At 55.7% G+C, this 15236-nt stretch overlaps 7 protein-coding genes across 7 annotated transcripts, besides 2 other annotated features; 3 read left to right on the top strand and 4 right to left on the bottom strand.

The window, feature by feature from the left end:
• Window positions 1–250: 250 nt before the first annotated feature.
• CYME_CMN023C (manganese superoxide dismutase) lies at window positions 251–925 on the bottom strand (the record flags this gene model as incomplete). Its single annotated transcript, XM_005537146.1, has 1 exon — window positions 251–925. The coding sequence occupies one exon, from the start codon at window positions 923–925 to the stop codon at window positions 251–253; it is 675 nt and encodes a 224-aa protein (XP_005537203.1).
• A 550-nt stretch (window positions 926–1475) lies between these two features.
• CYME_CMN022C (hypothetical protein) lies at window positions 1476–2753 on the top strand (the record flags this gene model as incomplete). The annotated part of the gene is made up of 1 exon (XM_005537145.1): window positions 1476–2753. The coding sequence occupies one exon, from the start codon at window positions 1476–1478 to the stop codon at window positions 2751–2753; it is 1278 nt and encodes a 425-aa protein (XP_005537202.1).
• Window positions 2719–3654, bottom strand: CYME_CMN021C (similar to UDP-sugar transporter; the record flags this gene model as incomplete). Its single annotated transcript, XM_005537144.1, has 1 exon — window positions 2719–3654. The coding sequence occupies one exon, from the start codon at window positions 3652–3654 to the stop codon at window positions 2719–2721; it is 936 nt and encodes a 311-aa protein (XP_005537201.1).
• Window positions 3655–4002: 348 nt separating this feature from the next.
• Window positions 4003–6138: a sequence feature (repetitive element).
• A 263-nt stretch (window positions 6139–6401) lies between these two features.
• CYME_CMN019C (probable inorganic phosphate transporter) lies at window positions 6402–8318 on the top strand (the record flags this gene model as incomplete). Its single annotated transcript, XM_005537143.1, has 1 exon — window positions 6402–8318. The coding sequence occupies one exon, from the start codon at window positions 6402–6404 to the stop codon at window positions 8316–8318; it is 1917 nt and encodes a 638-aa protein (XP_005537200.1).
• Window positions 8319–9485: 1167 nt separating this feature from the next.
• On the top strand, window positions 9486–10736 carry CYME_CMN018C (hypothetical protein, conserved; the record flags this gene model as incomplete). Its single annotated transcript, XM_005537142.1, has 1 exon — window positions 9486–10736. The coding sequence occupies one exon, from the start codon at window positions 9486–9488 to the stop codon at window positions 10734–10736; it is 1251 nt and encodes a 416-aa protein (XP_005537199.1).
• Window positions 10737–11687: 951 nt separating this feature from the next.
• CYME_CMN017C (dihydrolipoamide S-acetyltransferase) lies at window positions 11688–13148 on the bottom strand (the record flags this gene model as incomplete). Its single annotated transcript, XM_005537141.1, has 1 exon — window positions 11688–13148. One exon carries the CDS (start codon window positions 13146–13148, stop codon window positions 11688–11690), a length of 1461 nt encoding a protein of 486 aa, XP_005537198.1.
• A 617-nt stretch (window positions 13149–13765) lies between these two features.
• CYME_CMN016C (hypothetical protein) lies at window positions 13766–14686 on the bottom strand (the record flags this gene model as incomplete). The annotated part of the gene is made up of 1 exon (XM_005537140.1): window positions 13766–14686. One exon carries the CDS (start codon window positions 14684–14686, stop codon window positions 13766–13768), a length of 921 nt encoding a protein of 306 aa, XP_005537197.1.
• A 464-nt stretch (window positions 14687–15150) lies between these two features.
• Window positions 15151–15236: part of a sequence feature (repetitive element) that runs on past the window's edge.

Here is a 15236-nt window from a genome sequence, read left to right as displayed (position 1 = left end):
CGAAACGAGCGTGTTTGCAGGTGATCCTTCGGCGCCGCGCAAATGTGCAGCACTGCAGTGCTTCTGCTTCTGCTTCTGCTTCTGCTGCTGCTGCTGCGCTGAAAACGAAGCGCTGCTGGTACTTCGGGCGAATAACCTGCTTCTGGAGACGCATGGACCAAACGACCAATACGCATTCCTTTTAAGACATTCCTTATCAGACCTAAAGACGCCCACGGAACGCCATAGGGTAAGATGTGACGCTGTCTAGTCACTGCAGAGGCACATCGAGTACCGGCGCTTTCCCGGAAGACGCTTCGTCATAGTACTTGGCTACAGTGTCCCAGTTCACAACGTTCCACCAAGCAGCGATGTATTCCGGTCGACGGTTCTGGTACTTGAGGTAATAGGCGTGTTCCCAGACATCGAGACCCAGGATAGGCAAGCCGGGTTTCTCCGCAATACCGCTCATGAGCGGGTTGTCCTGGTTCGGGGTGCTCGTGATGAACAACTGCTTATTCTGGTTCATGCAGAGCCAGGCCCATCCGGATCCAAAACGTCCTGCAGCCGCCTTGTTGAACTGATCCTTGAATGAATCCACGCTCCCAAACTGCGACTCGATGGCGTTCTTGAGTGCCCCGCTGGGCGCCGACGCCGCTGTGCCGCTTGGTGCCATAATAGTCCAGAAGAAGGTGTGGTTCCAGTGCCCGCCACTGTTGTTACGGACCGTAGTCCGGACTGCCTCTGGAGCCGAATTCACGTTCCGGCAGATGGCCTCCAGGGAGAGACCTTTCAGCGAGCCGCCGTGCTCACCCTGGATAGCTCCGTTCAAGTTGTTGATGTACGTGCCATGATGCTTCGTGTGGTGAATCTGCATCGTCAACGCATCAATATGTGGCTCCAAGGCCGCATAGTCATAAAGCAGACTGGGTAGCGCGAACGACATGATACTTGCACAACTGCACTGCAGACACTGGACGAGCTGCACAACAACAACGTGCCTCACGAGTCCGATCGCTACCGCTACGGCGGATCGCGAGGCGCACGCTCCGACTGCGGGAGGCGGGGCAAGCGCTCGCCGGCGATGGCAGCCGCCGCAGCCGCCGCAGCCGCCGCAGCTCGCTACTGTGCTGTGCAGCGGCGCCGGCCCCGTACCCGGGGTATATGCGAGGCACCCAGCGCCAGATACCAGCGCTTGCGGTGCGCACATGTACGTGCGCGCGCCGCTGAGGAGCATCGATGCGCGCATCGCGCCGCAGCCATGCCGCACTGCTGGAGGCACCGCCACTTGGCGATCGATCCAGTTGATCTGCATGCGCCAGTGGGCAGCATCGGCGGAGAGCTCGTGGTGGCGACTCGCATTCTCTGGGCTTCTCGTGGACCAGCGCTCGCAACACGTTTGTGCCGGTGCGGTGCGGTGCAGTGCAGTACGGTGCAGTGCTCAGTGTTGACGTCTACAGGTGTTACGAATTCAAGGCGGCTTCACACACGATAGGATGTTTCTTACTTGCTCAATCAGCAAACTACAACTGACTTTTGTGGGTGCAAGCACTGGGGCGCGTCTGACGACGCCCTGCTTGGGAGCGCACGGGAACGACACCCCGACACGCACTCGCTTCAGGCCGCACAAGGCTCGTGGCGGTCGCAGGCGTGCGGACGTTGCCGTAAGCCGCCGTTTGCCGCTAGACTGGTTTCAGCTGGTAGCGTCGAGCGGCTGCACGGCGACAACGAGTGGTGTTCGCACGGGCGGCGACCCGGCGCTGCGGCTGCGGGACTGGCTACAGGTTGCACCACCGAGTTTCGCACCTCTTCCCCAAGTCGGCAGTGGTGCCGGCAACGCTCGCGTTATCTGGTGGGTGAATCAGGACCAGCGCGTTACGGATAACGTTGCTTTAGCGGAAGCCGCGCGAGCGACTCGGGACCGTGCACGTGGCGGTTTGCTGCTTGCGGTGTACACCGGCAGTGTGCGCTCGTGCGAGACGCGTTGTGCGCTGCGTGACCTTCGCGAAAGACTTGTTGCATTAGGCAGCGAATTGTTGGTCATTCCCGAAGGCGGTGGAGCCGCTCTGGTGGCGTTACTTTCCCGTCTGCGGAACGAGTTCCAGATCCAGATTGATCGCATCGTTTTCAATCACGCAGTCAACTGGGACGGGGCCCTTGCCGAGCGAGCGATGGTTGAAGCAGTCGAACAGGCAAACGAGCTAGCGTTGACTCTCCAGGGTTACTGGGCAGGCAACACGCTCCTCGACGAAGGTATGGTGCAGGAGCTTTCCGCCCAGGCCGGCAAGCGCAACGTGTCCTTCCTAGCGGTAGCGGGCACCATCCGTCAGAGACGCACAGGGAAAGAAGTCTCCATTAAGCTGGAGCCTGCTCCCGAGCGCCTTAGTTGCCCCGAGGCACTCTGCGCGCTGGCGGCTGACAGCTGGCGACAAATCGGAACAGGTATGGAGCACGGGACACACCGATGCCCCAGCGAGGCCGAGGCGACGCGCACACTGCAGGCTATCGTGCGACAGCGCAACGAATCGGTCACTGAGCGTCTAGCGCGCTCGGATCATGCCGAGCTGAGCCTCGTCCTGAAATCGGCACTTGATCTCGGTTGCATCTCAGTGAGGCAAGTTCTGAAGCGTATCGCCGAGGTCTACCAGGGCTCCTACGAGGGCTACACGTTCTCTGAAATGATGTGGCGCAGCTATTGGGCGTATCATATGCACTTGAAGGCGTTCGGTGGGGCCGGCGTTACGTATTCTGGAAAGGTTTCGGTGTTTTCATGAACTTGGCATGGACGAACATCGTGGAACCGATAGCGGCGAGCGCTAATCCGAAAGCGTTCAAAGCCGTAAAGTGATATTCCCACAGGATAAAACCTAATGCGGTTTGGAGAAGGTTCTTGGTCTGACCGGCGATCGCTGTCACCAGTGGCGTATTCGTTGCGGTGCACCAGAGTGTCGTAACGTTCACCGCCAGCGCCGACGCCGAGGACAAGAGCAGTGCAGCGGCGAACGCCAAACCGCGTCGTTCCAGCTGTGTTGCCAGGGCGTCCAGGGCACTGGGTGCATCGGCAGTGCGCCGCATCTCCAGAAACCAGGCAGCGACCAGCGCCATTGGAATCGCGAACAGGTTGGTGTAGAAGGTGATCACCAGACTGTCCAGTTGCCGACGCCCCAGCCGCGGGGTTGCACGTTTCAGCGCCACCAGGTACAGGGCCGTGGCGCAGTTGTTGAGTATCACGTAGCTGTAACCTAGCCAGTCGGCGTTGATCTCTCCGATCGCCGCCAGCACCGACCCAACCGTCATCACAGCGACTGCCTTTTCTACCGCAGCCGTCTCTCGCCGGCCCAAGAAGATGGCCTCGAATATCATGACTGCCACAGCGGAGAGGCGACGGAACGCGCTGAACATGGGCAGGTTCGCAGTCTCGAGCGCCACGAGGCCGGTGAAGACGTTCAGAACGAAAGTTGCTGCCACGAGAAGCAACGGGACCCAGTTTGCGGGTAGTGGTGGAAATCTGCGCCACACGAGTAGTAACGCTGTGCTCGTGACAACGAGCTGGGCCAGCAGGATTACCAGTGGGTACGCGAAGTCAAAAGACGAGAAAACTGCCTTGTTAACAATCACTCCTAGCAGAGAAGTGAGCGTATAAAGCGCCGCACTAGCCCACGGCGCGAGTGTCATATGCAAAGACCTTCGACGCTTGCTCTGCGATCAGCATAGGGTCGGCATCTTGGACCAGTGTTCCCTTTGAAGGGAAAAGACGTAATGTTTGTCTGGATGTTATTTCGCAGGGGAGGGGGGCGGCATCCGCAGGGCGCTGCGATCGATTCTCTTTCGATGGCGAAATTCGTTTACATTGACCGGGGATCTCAGCCGGCGAGATGGATATTGGTAGTCGAAAAAGCGTCCATCATGACGCATCTACCATCAAAGCCCATTACTAATGCATCATTTTGGATACACCGGTAGTTTTGTACGTCCTGTTGTGCCCCGAGTGTCTGATTTGAGCTCCAGCGAAAGCGCCTGTAGCGCTGATGCCAATGCTGAACGGACACAGAACGGCTTTGCGATACCACTGAGGGCGTCGTATCGAGGAAGGTTTCACCTGATACGGAGTCGGAATACGTAATCATTCTGGGAGCCTGACAACTGGGCAGCCAGATCTGCTGCCTGCAACAGCGTGAAGCGACGTGCTAGGAGTCTGTTAGGACCAGGGCGACGCCATGACGCAGGCCGCCCGCTCTTAATGCCAGAGTAAATTGTGACAGGCCGAGTACGCACATCACGAATCTGAAGAATCATATGATCGTGAACCTGGAGCGTTTTATGATACGTGCCGTGTTTGCACTGTACCCAGGGTATCTCTTGCAAGTGGCTATGGGCGATTATCAACGGCATCACGAACCATCGTAAGCATGAAGATAAGATTGAATTCTTTGACAAGAGGTCGTCAAACGAGAGCACGAATGAAGATTCTGTAATCCGCGCGGCTATTCAAGAGCGCCCTGCGGTTCTGGGGTTGGCGGATTCGACAGACAAGATATCAGAGTTGAAAGAAGATAAGGAAAGATACTATCGCCTCGTCCTGCGGTACCTCGCGTTTCTGGACCGAGAGCTCGAACGCAAGGCAGAAATGAAGCTGAGTGAAGAGGCAAATGAAGAGTGGGAGAGACGGAAGGATTTCCTAATGGGGAAGCGCTTCAACGGCGTTCCAATGTGCAACCTCAAGTCACATTTTGTGAGTATCGACTCCAGAGTCCTTGACGCCGCATGAAAGAGATCAGTCCCGAGTTCGATGTTAGCAGGGAGGACTTCACCGGCGAAAACCTGGAGACCCACTGGAAGAATATCTTCGATTCCAAACGTCTGAGAGTGAGCAAGCAAACGGTATTCACTGGGTTGATCGAAACCGATGGAGTAGCCTTGTGTATACACTATCGGCGGTTGAAGAAAGATCGGCCAGTCCATCCCTCGGCTGCGTCCGTGACGAAGGATGAAGAAAACATTGAGGAGGATCCTGCCACACAGAACAGAAAGTGCAGCATAACGACCTTGTCGATGGCGCGTCGAAGCAGGAAGATGAGAAGGAGGCGGGTCTTGCGACGCAGGAGGTGGAGGATAACGACCTTGTCGTTGACATGACGAAGGAGGAAGAAAAGAAGGAGGCGGATCCTGCCACGCAGAAAGTGCAGGATAACGACTTTGTCGTTGGCGCGGACCCTGGCAATACGAAGATCATCACCATTGCTGCACCCAGACGTGCGGAAGACGGTACTGACGGTAACTTACGTAAGAAAGACATGCGTCTCTTGAGATTCTCGAGAGCGAGATACTACCGCGAATCCGGTATAATGATAAAAGGAAGAAAATCGAGACTTGGAATTCAGGAATGAAAGATCACCTGGAAGCCTTGAGCGAGGTCATGAGCCGGGGAGCGGACTTTCGAGCTTTTCGGAAATTCATGGAAGTTCATGTTGCCCATTGGGATGCGCTGTGGGAGGAGTATACCAAGCCCCGGTGTGATTGTTTGCGAATGAATCTATACTGTGGGAGGCAGCGGGCATTCGCGAACGTTTTCAATGAGTTGAGCGCCCTCAAATAGGACGCGAGTCAGAGGCTCGTAGGAGCGTATGCGGCAGGGCGCTTGGCGTCCAAAAAAGGAATGACGCCATCTCCAACAAAGAGAGCGTGCAAGGAGTGCGCACGGCGTATTGTTACGATGCCTGTAGACGAGTTCCGAACAATGTATACACACCACGAACCGGGGTGTGCACTTCAGAGAGTGGAGATGGAAAAGTGTCAGCGGAGCCCTGAGAATATAAAAAAGTACCGAGCGCTGACGGAGGAGCAAATGGAAAGGAGGGCAAAAGTTCGTGGATTGCTTGCACTGGCGTATACAATCAATGGCAAGAGACGGATGGAATTCGTGAACCGAGACTTTGACGCCGCTATCTATCTAAGGCGATATGCGCTGGTGGAACGAAGACGCCCGGAGTTGACACGAGAGGGCTTTGTTGGATAACCGCTCAAAGTGGAACTATATGAGAAGAAGTTGAAAGCAGTAGTGGGTGGCCGGTCCAAATAGACGCGGAGGCGTCGGCACGTCAGTTGGAGACGATTTGTCTAAGGCGCGTTCGCCACCAGTACTGCGCACCGCCGGCGACGCGTCTTTAGATAGGCGGTGGTGACAAGATTCGCGAGATGCGATCGTGCGCTGGAATCTTGAGCTCGGTACGTCGACGGTGCACCCTCCGTCGGCTTCTGTTTTTCTATATCTTGTATAATACGTTTCCTGTTTTTGTTTTTAGTCGAAAAGCCTTATTTGCAACGTCGCTGCGCAGGCTCGTGGCGTCGATTAACTTTGCACGCTTGGCGGATCACGTTTCTCTAGCTCGTGTGTGTTCCGAACGCAGTGCACCGCGGATAAAATGGCTGATGCTGAAGAATACGGCGTGGCTGAGGAGGAGCGGCAGCAGTACGCTACGGCTGTGCGTACCAGTTTCCGCGAGTCTGCAGCGTACGCACCAATCATGTTCGGATCCGGCGTGATCTTGGCGTACGACACTGACATGGAAACAGACGACACCGGAAAACCCATCGCCTCGACCCCGAAAGATATTCCACCACGGTCGGAGAACGGTATTTCCGGTTTTATCCAGTACTTGGCTGCTTCTTTGTTCACAGGCATTGGTATCTTTATCGAGGGATACTTTACAGTCAACACGGGCCAGGTGAAGACAGCCTGGACGAATGCGTATCCGACCTGTTTTGGCACAAAACCCATATCAGGGACGACCTGCCAAGGACTTGCAGCGTCTAGCTGCACGAAAGGAACCCAAAAGGCAAATACGTATTCAATATTCGCCGGGTTAATTGTCGGTATGCTGTTCTTTGGCCTGCTAGGCGATCGAATCGGTCGTCGCTTTTCGATGCTGTTCACGGTTTCGACGTATTTTATCAGCGCGATCATCATTACTTTCTCAATTTCGGAGAGTGCGGATACGATATTCGTTCTATTTGCAATTTTCTACGCGCTTACTGGCTTCGGCATCGGCGGCGAGTACCCGTTGACCGCGTCAGTTGCATCGGAGAAGCGCGCGACACGCATCATGCAGGAGACGGGTGGCGAGGGCGAGTCAACGATCTACTTCACAGACGCGCTTGCACGCCAGCGTGCACGTGCTGACGAGCGAGCCCGCACCGCGCGTCGCGGAGAAACGATAGCGCTGGCGTTCGCCATGCAGGGCGTGGGTATCGTGTTTGGCAGCGTGCTCCTTTTGATCGAGTTTGCGATCTCGAAGCAGACCTCGCCAAACACGGATACGGCCTTGATTGCGACCAATGTGAACAACTGCGCGGGGTATTCCACCCAGGCACTGGGCTACGTTTGGCGATCATACTACGGGATTGGAGCATTTCTGATTCTGCTCATACTCCTATATCGTTTCCTGATCCTTCGTGAAAACGAGATCTATTTGAGTGCCAAGCGGCGGCGTGACACGAACGAGAGCGCAGAGGGCCTTTCCGTAACTGGACGCATGAGACGTCATTTCGGCTACATCTTTAGGTTCTATTGGTCTCGTTTACTGGCGACATGCTTGGGATGGTTCATCAATGATATTTCCTTCTATGGAAACGGACTCTACTCGGGACCCATTTTCACCGCGTTAGTTCCCGACAAGAATCTCATCGTCATCAACGGCTATATCCTGCTGAAGAATACGGTTGCGCTCATTGGATACTTCATTTCTGCTTTCATCATCGATCGCAAGTGGTGCGGCCGCGTTCGCCTTCAGATCTTTGGATTCTTCTGGGAGGCGGTGTTCTTCTTCATCACGGCCGGTGCCTACGTCCAAATGCAAGAGCACTCTCCGCGCGCGCTGCTCTTCTGCTACATCATGACGAGCCTCTTCACGCAGATGGGCCCAAACGTGACGACCTATATTGTGTCGGCAGAGCTGTATCCGACTGTTATTCGCAGCACGTGTCACGGCATGTCGTCATTCAGCGGTAAGGCCGGTGCCCTCATCTCGACTGCAGCGTTCAAAACAAAGACCACGAACGATATCAGGACAGTGTTCTGGGTGAATGCCGCACTCTGTGTTTTTGGCGCCGTGTTCACCTGGGTCTTTCTGCCGGACACGACGAACCTTTCGCTGTACGAGTATGATTTACAGTGGGAGCTTCTCATTAGTGGTCGGCTGAATGAGTATGGCGGCGAGGGCATCAATCCGAAGCATCTCTCGCGGTTCGAGCGTTGGACTGGCCGCGGTAAGAATTATCAGCCGGGCTGGTTGGTACGTTTCCGCAACGAGGAGCTCCAGCGGGGTGGAAAGAGTGTCTAAGATGGCTGCCTGGCGGCAGCCAGGCAGTTTCCATGTTGATCATGTCTTACTTCGTCACAGCAGTACCAGGTTTGTGTCTCGGCGGATCTTTTGACCATTGGATGAGAAGAATCGGGCTATTGGCGGAGATTTGCAGCTCGAGATTCGTTGCCAGCGAGGATATTGAAGGAACGACTATTTTTTAAAGGTTAGTCCTGAATCTAGTCTATGTGCTGCCTGCTCGAGGTGTGAGCTGCATGTCTCGGCGATAACCGTGCCTAGTCGCTTTCCAGGGATGCCCGCTTGCCTGAGCGCGTCACCCTGGGACATGCTGCTGGCCGGCAAGAGCGACACAGGGGCGGGCGCGCACGCCCCACTGCGCGACCTGGCATCCATGGCGCATGTGCTGACGTGCTTCTCTATAGAATGTTGCGCTCGAGGCGGAACGCGCGATATGCCGCACGGGTGCGCAAGGTTACACCCATGATAGGCTATAATCCAAGGAGTATGCATGGGTAACTCGAGTGAGAAGCCTGCAGCCTGGCTCGCTCCCAGAATACATCAACACCAGCCTTTGCGGGCATTTTCTGCGACTGCTTCCATACCCTCTCAATTATCCTCGGCTTTGAACACGCCATTCTTCGCCTGCTCTCGACCTTCATTGTCAATGGGCGAAGGATGTTGTTGGCTGGGCTAAAGTCCGGGCTCAGATGCTTCCCGCTGTTGTTGGTCACGTATTTCACGAGCGGCCGATAGTTCCGAACTCTGGATGCTAGCGTTACCAGTAGCCTCCTTCGACAATTGACAACTGGTCTAGACCAATAGCTCAGCGTATTTAAAAAACGAATTTTGAGCACGGGGAAGCCGAAGCATTTGCAAAAGCTGGACTGCATACGATTCCGAAGAGACCAAGTTCTGAGCGTGGACACCCAAGTTCGCCAAGTAGGCCTCTATGATCCTATTAGAACATATATGTATAAAATATACCCACGCGCTGCGCCACAGAATATCCCTGACTGGACGAGCCCGGATGCGGCGCGCTCCCGAATCCGTTCGTATCGTGCGCGCGCCCTCGATCGCGCAATCAGCACATAGGGCATTCACGCTCTATAGTATACAAATGCCCCTGGACGTTAATTTCGTTGTTTGAGACGGTATTGTCGGTATTGGTCTGCAGGGAAAAGCTTCATGTTTGTACCAGCGGTGCCAAATTTACGCCGAAAGCGCCGGAGCGCTTGGTGTGCGGGCAAACCACAAAGACCTCCAGTACAAGCGCCGCGTCTTCGCGCACTATCACTGAGGTCTGCAAGCACGCGCCTGGTGCCGTTGCCACAAGCTACGAGGCGCCTCTGGCAGGACTGGTCTGCGCGTCTGTTATCCGCAGAACTGTTTGCACGCCTCGCGCTCGAGCGCTTTCCTCAGGTCGTGGAGACGAAGCTCCAGCTGAATAGCCTCGTCCGACGGTTCCGGCGCTTGAAAAGCACGCGTGGTACGCTGGTTGTCGTCCACGGCATTAATCCGCGAGGCGCATTCGACCCTCGTCTGGAACACGTCGCCAAGGCGTTCGCGGCTATTGGCTTCGATGTGTTTATGCCGAACGTTCCGGCATTGGAACAGCTGCTCGTACAGCCATCGGGAGTCGACCAGATCGAGCAGCTCGTTCTGAACCTGACACGGCAGCGTGAACTCTGCCCCGATGGTCGACTGAGTCTCTTTGGCGCGTCCATAAGCGGTGCCATGTCCTTGATTGCTGCGACGCGTCCGAGCATCCGAGACAGGATTAAAGCTATCTGCATTGTGGGCGGTTTCGCGAGCACCGCCACGGTGAGCGAGGAAATCCTCAAGCTTCCGCCCGATGCGGACGATTACGGGCGCAACGTCATGTTCTATAACTTTGTGGAATACGCTCTGGGTCCGAACGATGCCCTGAAACATGCTTTCTATTTAGCTATTCATGACAATCACTTTTTGCGAAGGGGCACTGCTGCCGAGGCGCTCCCCGGATACCTCGCACAGGTCGATGCAGAGGTGGCGTCCACGTACTGGCGCCTCCAGAATGACGTCCCGTACCGGATGCACATCGCCGAGCGCGTCATGGCGGAGACCGCGCATCTGATGCGCATCCTGAGTCCAGTCGAGTATGTCCACGATTTGCGTTGTAGTCGAGTTGTTCTCGTGCACGGAAAATTTGACGAAGTCGTCCCGGTATCGGAAGCCGAGCTTTTGTACGCCAAATTGCGAGCAGCGGGCATGGACACAGCGCTTTGTATTACCGGTTTTATCGGGCACGGAGACAAAGTGCTTCCGCCCGATTCTTTGGGCGTCGTTCTGCAGGACGCTTTACGAATGGTGGACACCTGGGCGTCCTTTATCGAAGCGGCTGCGCAGCGCGATCGTCGAAAAGACCTCCGCGTTCACGCATTCGATACCACACTGTAAATCAATGCTCGCGGATGAATGAGCGCTTTGGGAACCTGTGGCACCGCGTGGTACGCGTTGTTCCCCCGAGTACCGCGGCAGCCGGCGTCGCTCATGCTATGAATCCAGAATCCAATCCGGTACGCTGCGAACCATACCAGATTACTTGTTGCAGCATGCCGTCTCGCGCGAACATCGTCCGTGTTCGGCAGGATAAAGCAGCAGTGCCTGATGGTCGCCTACCTCATTCTGTATTGATTCCGCGGTTTCCGGGGCATTTTCCGGGATCTGGCGACCCTTCGGCATGCGAGCTCTAGCTACAGACTCGGTATATCGATCAGCGTGGCGACGGGTCGAACTTTCAATGCACACTTCCAACACCACCAGAGATAGAGATCTAATATAAGAGTAGCACTGGGCTTGTTCAGCTATCCGTCGTGAATCCGCGTAGCGACACGCAGCGGACGCGCTATGCGCACACATGCACCATCTTCTTGGGGCTGGATACCAATCGGCCTTTGAGCAGATCTCCAGCAATATGCCCCGCGCGTACTGTACCCAGCGCCGATCCTTCGTGACCAGCACCCCCAAACCCGCTGAATCGATCTTTTTTGCAGTCATGACGTGAACACTGCCGTGGAGTTTTTTTCTTGAACGTGGCCACAATTGGAGATAGCGTTCATCCCTTCCGTGAGTAAAGGCAGCACTCGCACACCCGAGCGCAGCTCTTTTGACGCCTCGAATCGACACCGTGAGAACACCTGCTTGCCACCGTGCCTTCGATGGACATAGCCGCGCAGCTCGCACTCGACCGGTTCATCGTGATGTACCGATGGCCGAGTACTTCGCCTAGGATCGGATCATGTACACCGGCCCCGGCAGCTGGCACTCTGAACCCATGCAAGGCGCGAATACGCCGCTGTGAATGCCGTGGAGAGGGTGGTAGTCCTCGTGTGCGAGTCCCCGCACGATCTACTCGAGCATCGACAGGGGATCTCGCGTATACTCCGCGAGATGCGCCATGAACTGAGCGCCAACAGCACCATCGACAACGCGGTGATCAAAAGAAGCCGTCACCAGGGCGAAGGTCCCGATTTCGAACGTTCCATTTGAGCCGGCGATCACACGTTGATCTGGTTTCCCGAAGACCACTATCGCAGCATGCGGGGGGATAATGATTGCCATCTCTTGTAAGACGTGGGTATTCAGCGAAAACCCGATGGTGCCCAGATCGGTGGCATCATTCTCGCGGGTTTGTTCCGAACCTCCACCAGTTCGTATGCGGTGAATTTCCCGTAGACCGATCGCTTGCGCATTTGGTATCACGCGGTACATCGAATTCGGGTCGCTCGGGAGCACCAGCACATTGACATTTGCATACTCGCGGATGCTCGATCCCATAAAGGACGCATTCACCGACGGTACACGTTGCGCAGCCGTCGCCAGTGCTTTGACAAGGAAATCCTCCAGTTCGAGAGCATCGTCCGTGGAACGCTCTTGCTTCTTCTGGAGCGCAGTCAGCCAAGCTTGCGCGCTGTCCAGTCGAACTTCAGACACGAGTTGGTAGTGCGGAATCGTACGCTTCGATTCAACGAACAGATCCAGGGGTAGCTGCTGCACGGTTTGTCGTGTTGCTGTTCGGAGCGCGGCTTCGAGGTCAGCAGCCACAATGCGGCCGTCGGGCCCCGATCCCTGCACCCTGGACAGATCAACACCGCTTTCCTCTGCAAGCTTCCGTGCATACGGTGAAGCCTTGAGCCGCTGAGCCGCCGTCGAATCCGCGGCATGCCGACTCGCGTCTACCTGCGCACGACGCGAGTCTGGCTCAGGCGTGGCTCGACTGGGAGCACTCGATGTCTCGTTTCTGGATGCCTCAGTGCGAGGCTTAGCTGGGCCACCCCCGTGAGCGGTAACCGTACGCGCCTCTGCGGGTGCTCGGGGGGTTTCCTCAGCCGGCTGCTGTTCCGGCGCCGGCGTTTCCAGCTTCTTCACAGAAGCCGCTTCGCTCTCTCCAGGTTCAATAGGCGCTTCCCTAAGTTTTGCAACGTCGGCTTCTTCTTCCGCCAGCAGTGCAATAAGAGTTCCCACTGGAACGTTCTGTGTTCCAGCAGGCACCAAAATCTTGGCCAGAATGCCTTCGTCCTGAGACTCAAACTCCACTGTAGCCTTGTCCGTTTCAATTTCGGCAAGAACGTCGCCCGCCGAGACCTGTTCGCCCTCCTTTTTCACCCAGTTTACCAGGTTTCCCTCTTTCATCGTCGGTGATAGAGCCGGCATACGGAGCTTGATGTGAGGCGGAAGCTCTGCGCTCGCTGCAGCAAAGCACCTCCGAAAGTGACGCTGCGGTACGAGGGCTTCGAGGTACCACCATTGACCTGATTTCGATAGCACATGCACCGATCGAGCAACTCGGGCAAGGATCTGAGCACTCATCGTCGAAAGATTGCACACACAGGGACGCTTTTCGCGGAGACGTTCGTGAAGCGTCGTGTACTGTCCCTGGACGGTGTTTCGTTTCGGAGGAGAACGGTGGGTATCGTGACGCGGGCCGCAGCGCCGCGTACCCTGCCCGCAATGGTGCGGCTCTATTGCCAGCGGCAACGCTGAACCGGGGCCAGTGCGAGCGCCGCGTTGCTGTGCTCGTAACGCAACTTGCTTTCATGAAGTTCAATAGGCAGGACAGGTTCAAGAGCAATGCAGGCAAAGTTATAAAGTTGGACGAAAAATGCGTCCATACCACTCAACGAACAAGCTAGTCGTGAACGAGAGCACTCGTCCGCGGAGGATGCATGCTTATTTCGTACCAAGGTACTGCTAAACACAAATTTAAACCTCATTCGAGACGTCCTAAAGCCAAAGATTATGCCAATGCGTCGGTTGGATTGTTCCGAAACGCTGGTTTTACGGAAAGGTCACTACCCAATCTGCTGGTGCCCGGGGTAACACACCGCAAGTGGCGCCCAGCCGTCGCCTCCTGTGGATCCCTACCCGCTATTGCCTTGTGTGCACTGATCTATCCATCGAGCAGGCGGCGCTCCACCTCACATGCTCTATGACGATGGAAGACCGCTGAGTGCATTCTGCAGTCCAGAAAACACGTTCCCACTGCTCAACTGGCTGGTCTGGGTTGTATTCGAGCTGCCAGACGGCGCATCGCTCGTGGAGTCCGTCTTCGCGCTCGTTGCTTTAACGAGCGGCGTCTCAGAGACGCCCTGGCCGCCGGTAAGATAGGCCTGAAAGTTACATTGGAGATTGCAGACCGGAGCCCAGATCGCTCGATAGCACGTGGGCGCCTTCTGCGACTTGATAGGTTGCCAGCAGCAACCAATCTGTTCACACGTAAACTGGTCAATGTTCTCGCCCGTGAAGCATATCTGCCGATTGATTTCCTGAATATTACAATTTTTCATCCAAAAACGGCAGATAACTTTTTGCGGTATGGGTGTTTGCGTCACTGATACTGCTGCGACTGCTACGGACGCGGTCACCGTAACAGCCTCAGTTGCGAGAGCCGTCACTGTGACATGCACGGGAGTCGGCGTCGGTGTCTTCGTGACCGTAGCAACCGCTGTAACTGTCACGACGACCTCGGTCGGCTTGACAATGACTTTCGGGGGAGCTGTCACGACGACTGTTTTCTTGACCTTCTGCACTTTTTCTGGTTTCTTCGTTGCCTTTTTTGTAGCTATTGCTAGCGCGGTGGCCTTCGGTGTTACCAAAGGCTCGACAGTCTTTGTGGCTTGGGGTTTCGACTGCGTGACATAGACCTGTCCACGTTCCACCAGGTGCTGAAGACTGTGCTCCTCTTCGGGGAGCCAGCGATATCCAGCGAAAGCAGCTTGCCGTGGTGCGCCGTCCTCCCGCACCGCTGCGTCTCTGGCCGCCCGAGGGATCAGAAATCCGTTGCTGCAACTGCTTACGACGGCAATAACCGTGAGTATGCACAGGAGTGCTTTCAATATATATTGCATTGACTAAGACTTTATCTTGTTATGGGTTTTGCCTCTGTGATTGGTGATAGAGAGTGTTCCCTTCAACTTGTCAGAATTGATCCTGCAGCTCGTATTAACCATCTGAGCCGATCGCGCTGTGTCGCCGTCGCGCCGCCTCCGCCGCCGCCGCAGCTGCTGTTCTCGTCGCCGTTGATGCATCGAGCGCGGAATCGTCGTTGCGATGCGCTGTCCGTCGAAGTGTCTTGTTCTTGGCGCCTGGAGATCTGGCAACAACCGGACAAAACGCGCATCTCGCCGTTGCTGGGAAACGCGATCCAGGCCATAACTTGACATGCTTAGAAACACGCGATGCTGCTTTCGGAGCGTCTACAATCGCTGGGGGCCTTGTTCCATGCACGAGTACGGCATGGCATGGCGAGAAGGAGCTAGAAGTGAGACACCAGTAAGATGAGAGGATGATGAAAGCCTGTTTTCTACGCCACATCAAGGATCCGTGCAGGCAAAAGTTGCAAGAGGCCATCAGAAACAGTGTCGAATTGTAATCCAGGACTGTTCGTAAGGCTTTTTT

Source organism: Cyanidioschyzon merolae, chromosome 14 (assembly GCF_000091205.1).
Source record: "Cyanidioschyzon merolae strain 10D DNA, chromosome 14, complete genome".
Lineage (NCBI taxonomy): Eukaryota > Rhodophyta > Bangiophyceae > Cyanidiales > Cyanidiaceae > Cyanidioschyzon > Cyanidioschyzon merolae.
This window is presented reverse-complemented; position numbering and strand designations above follow the sequence as displayed.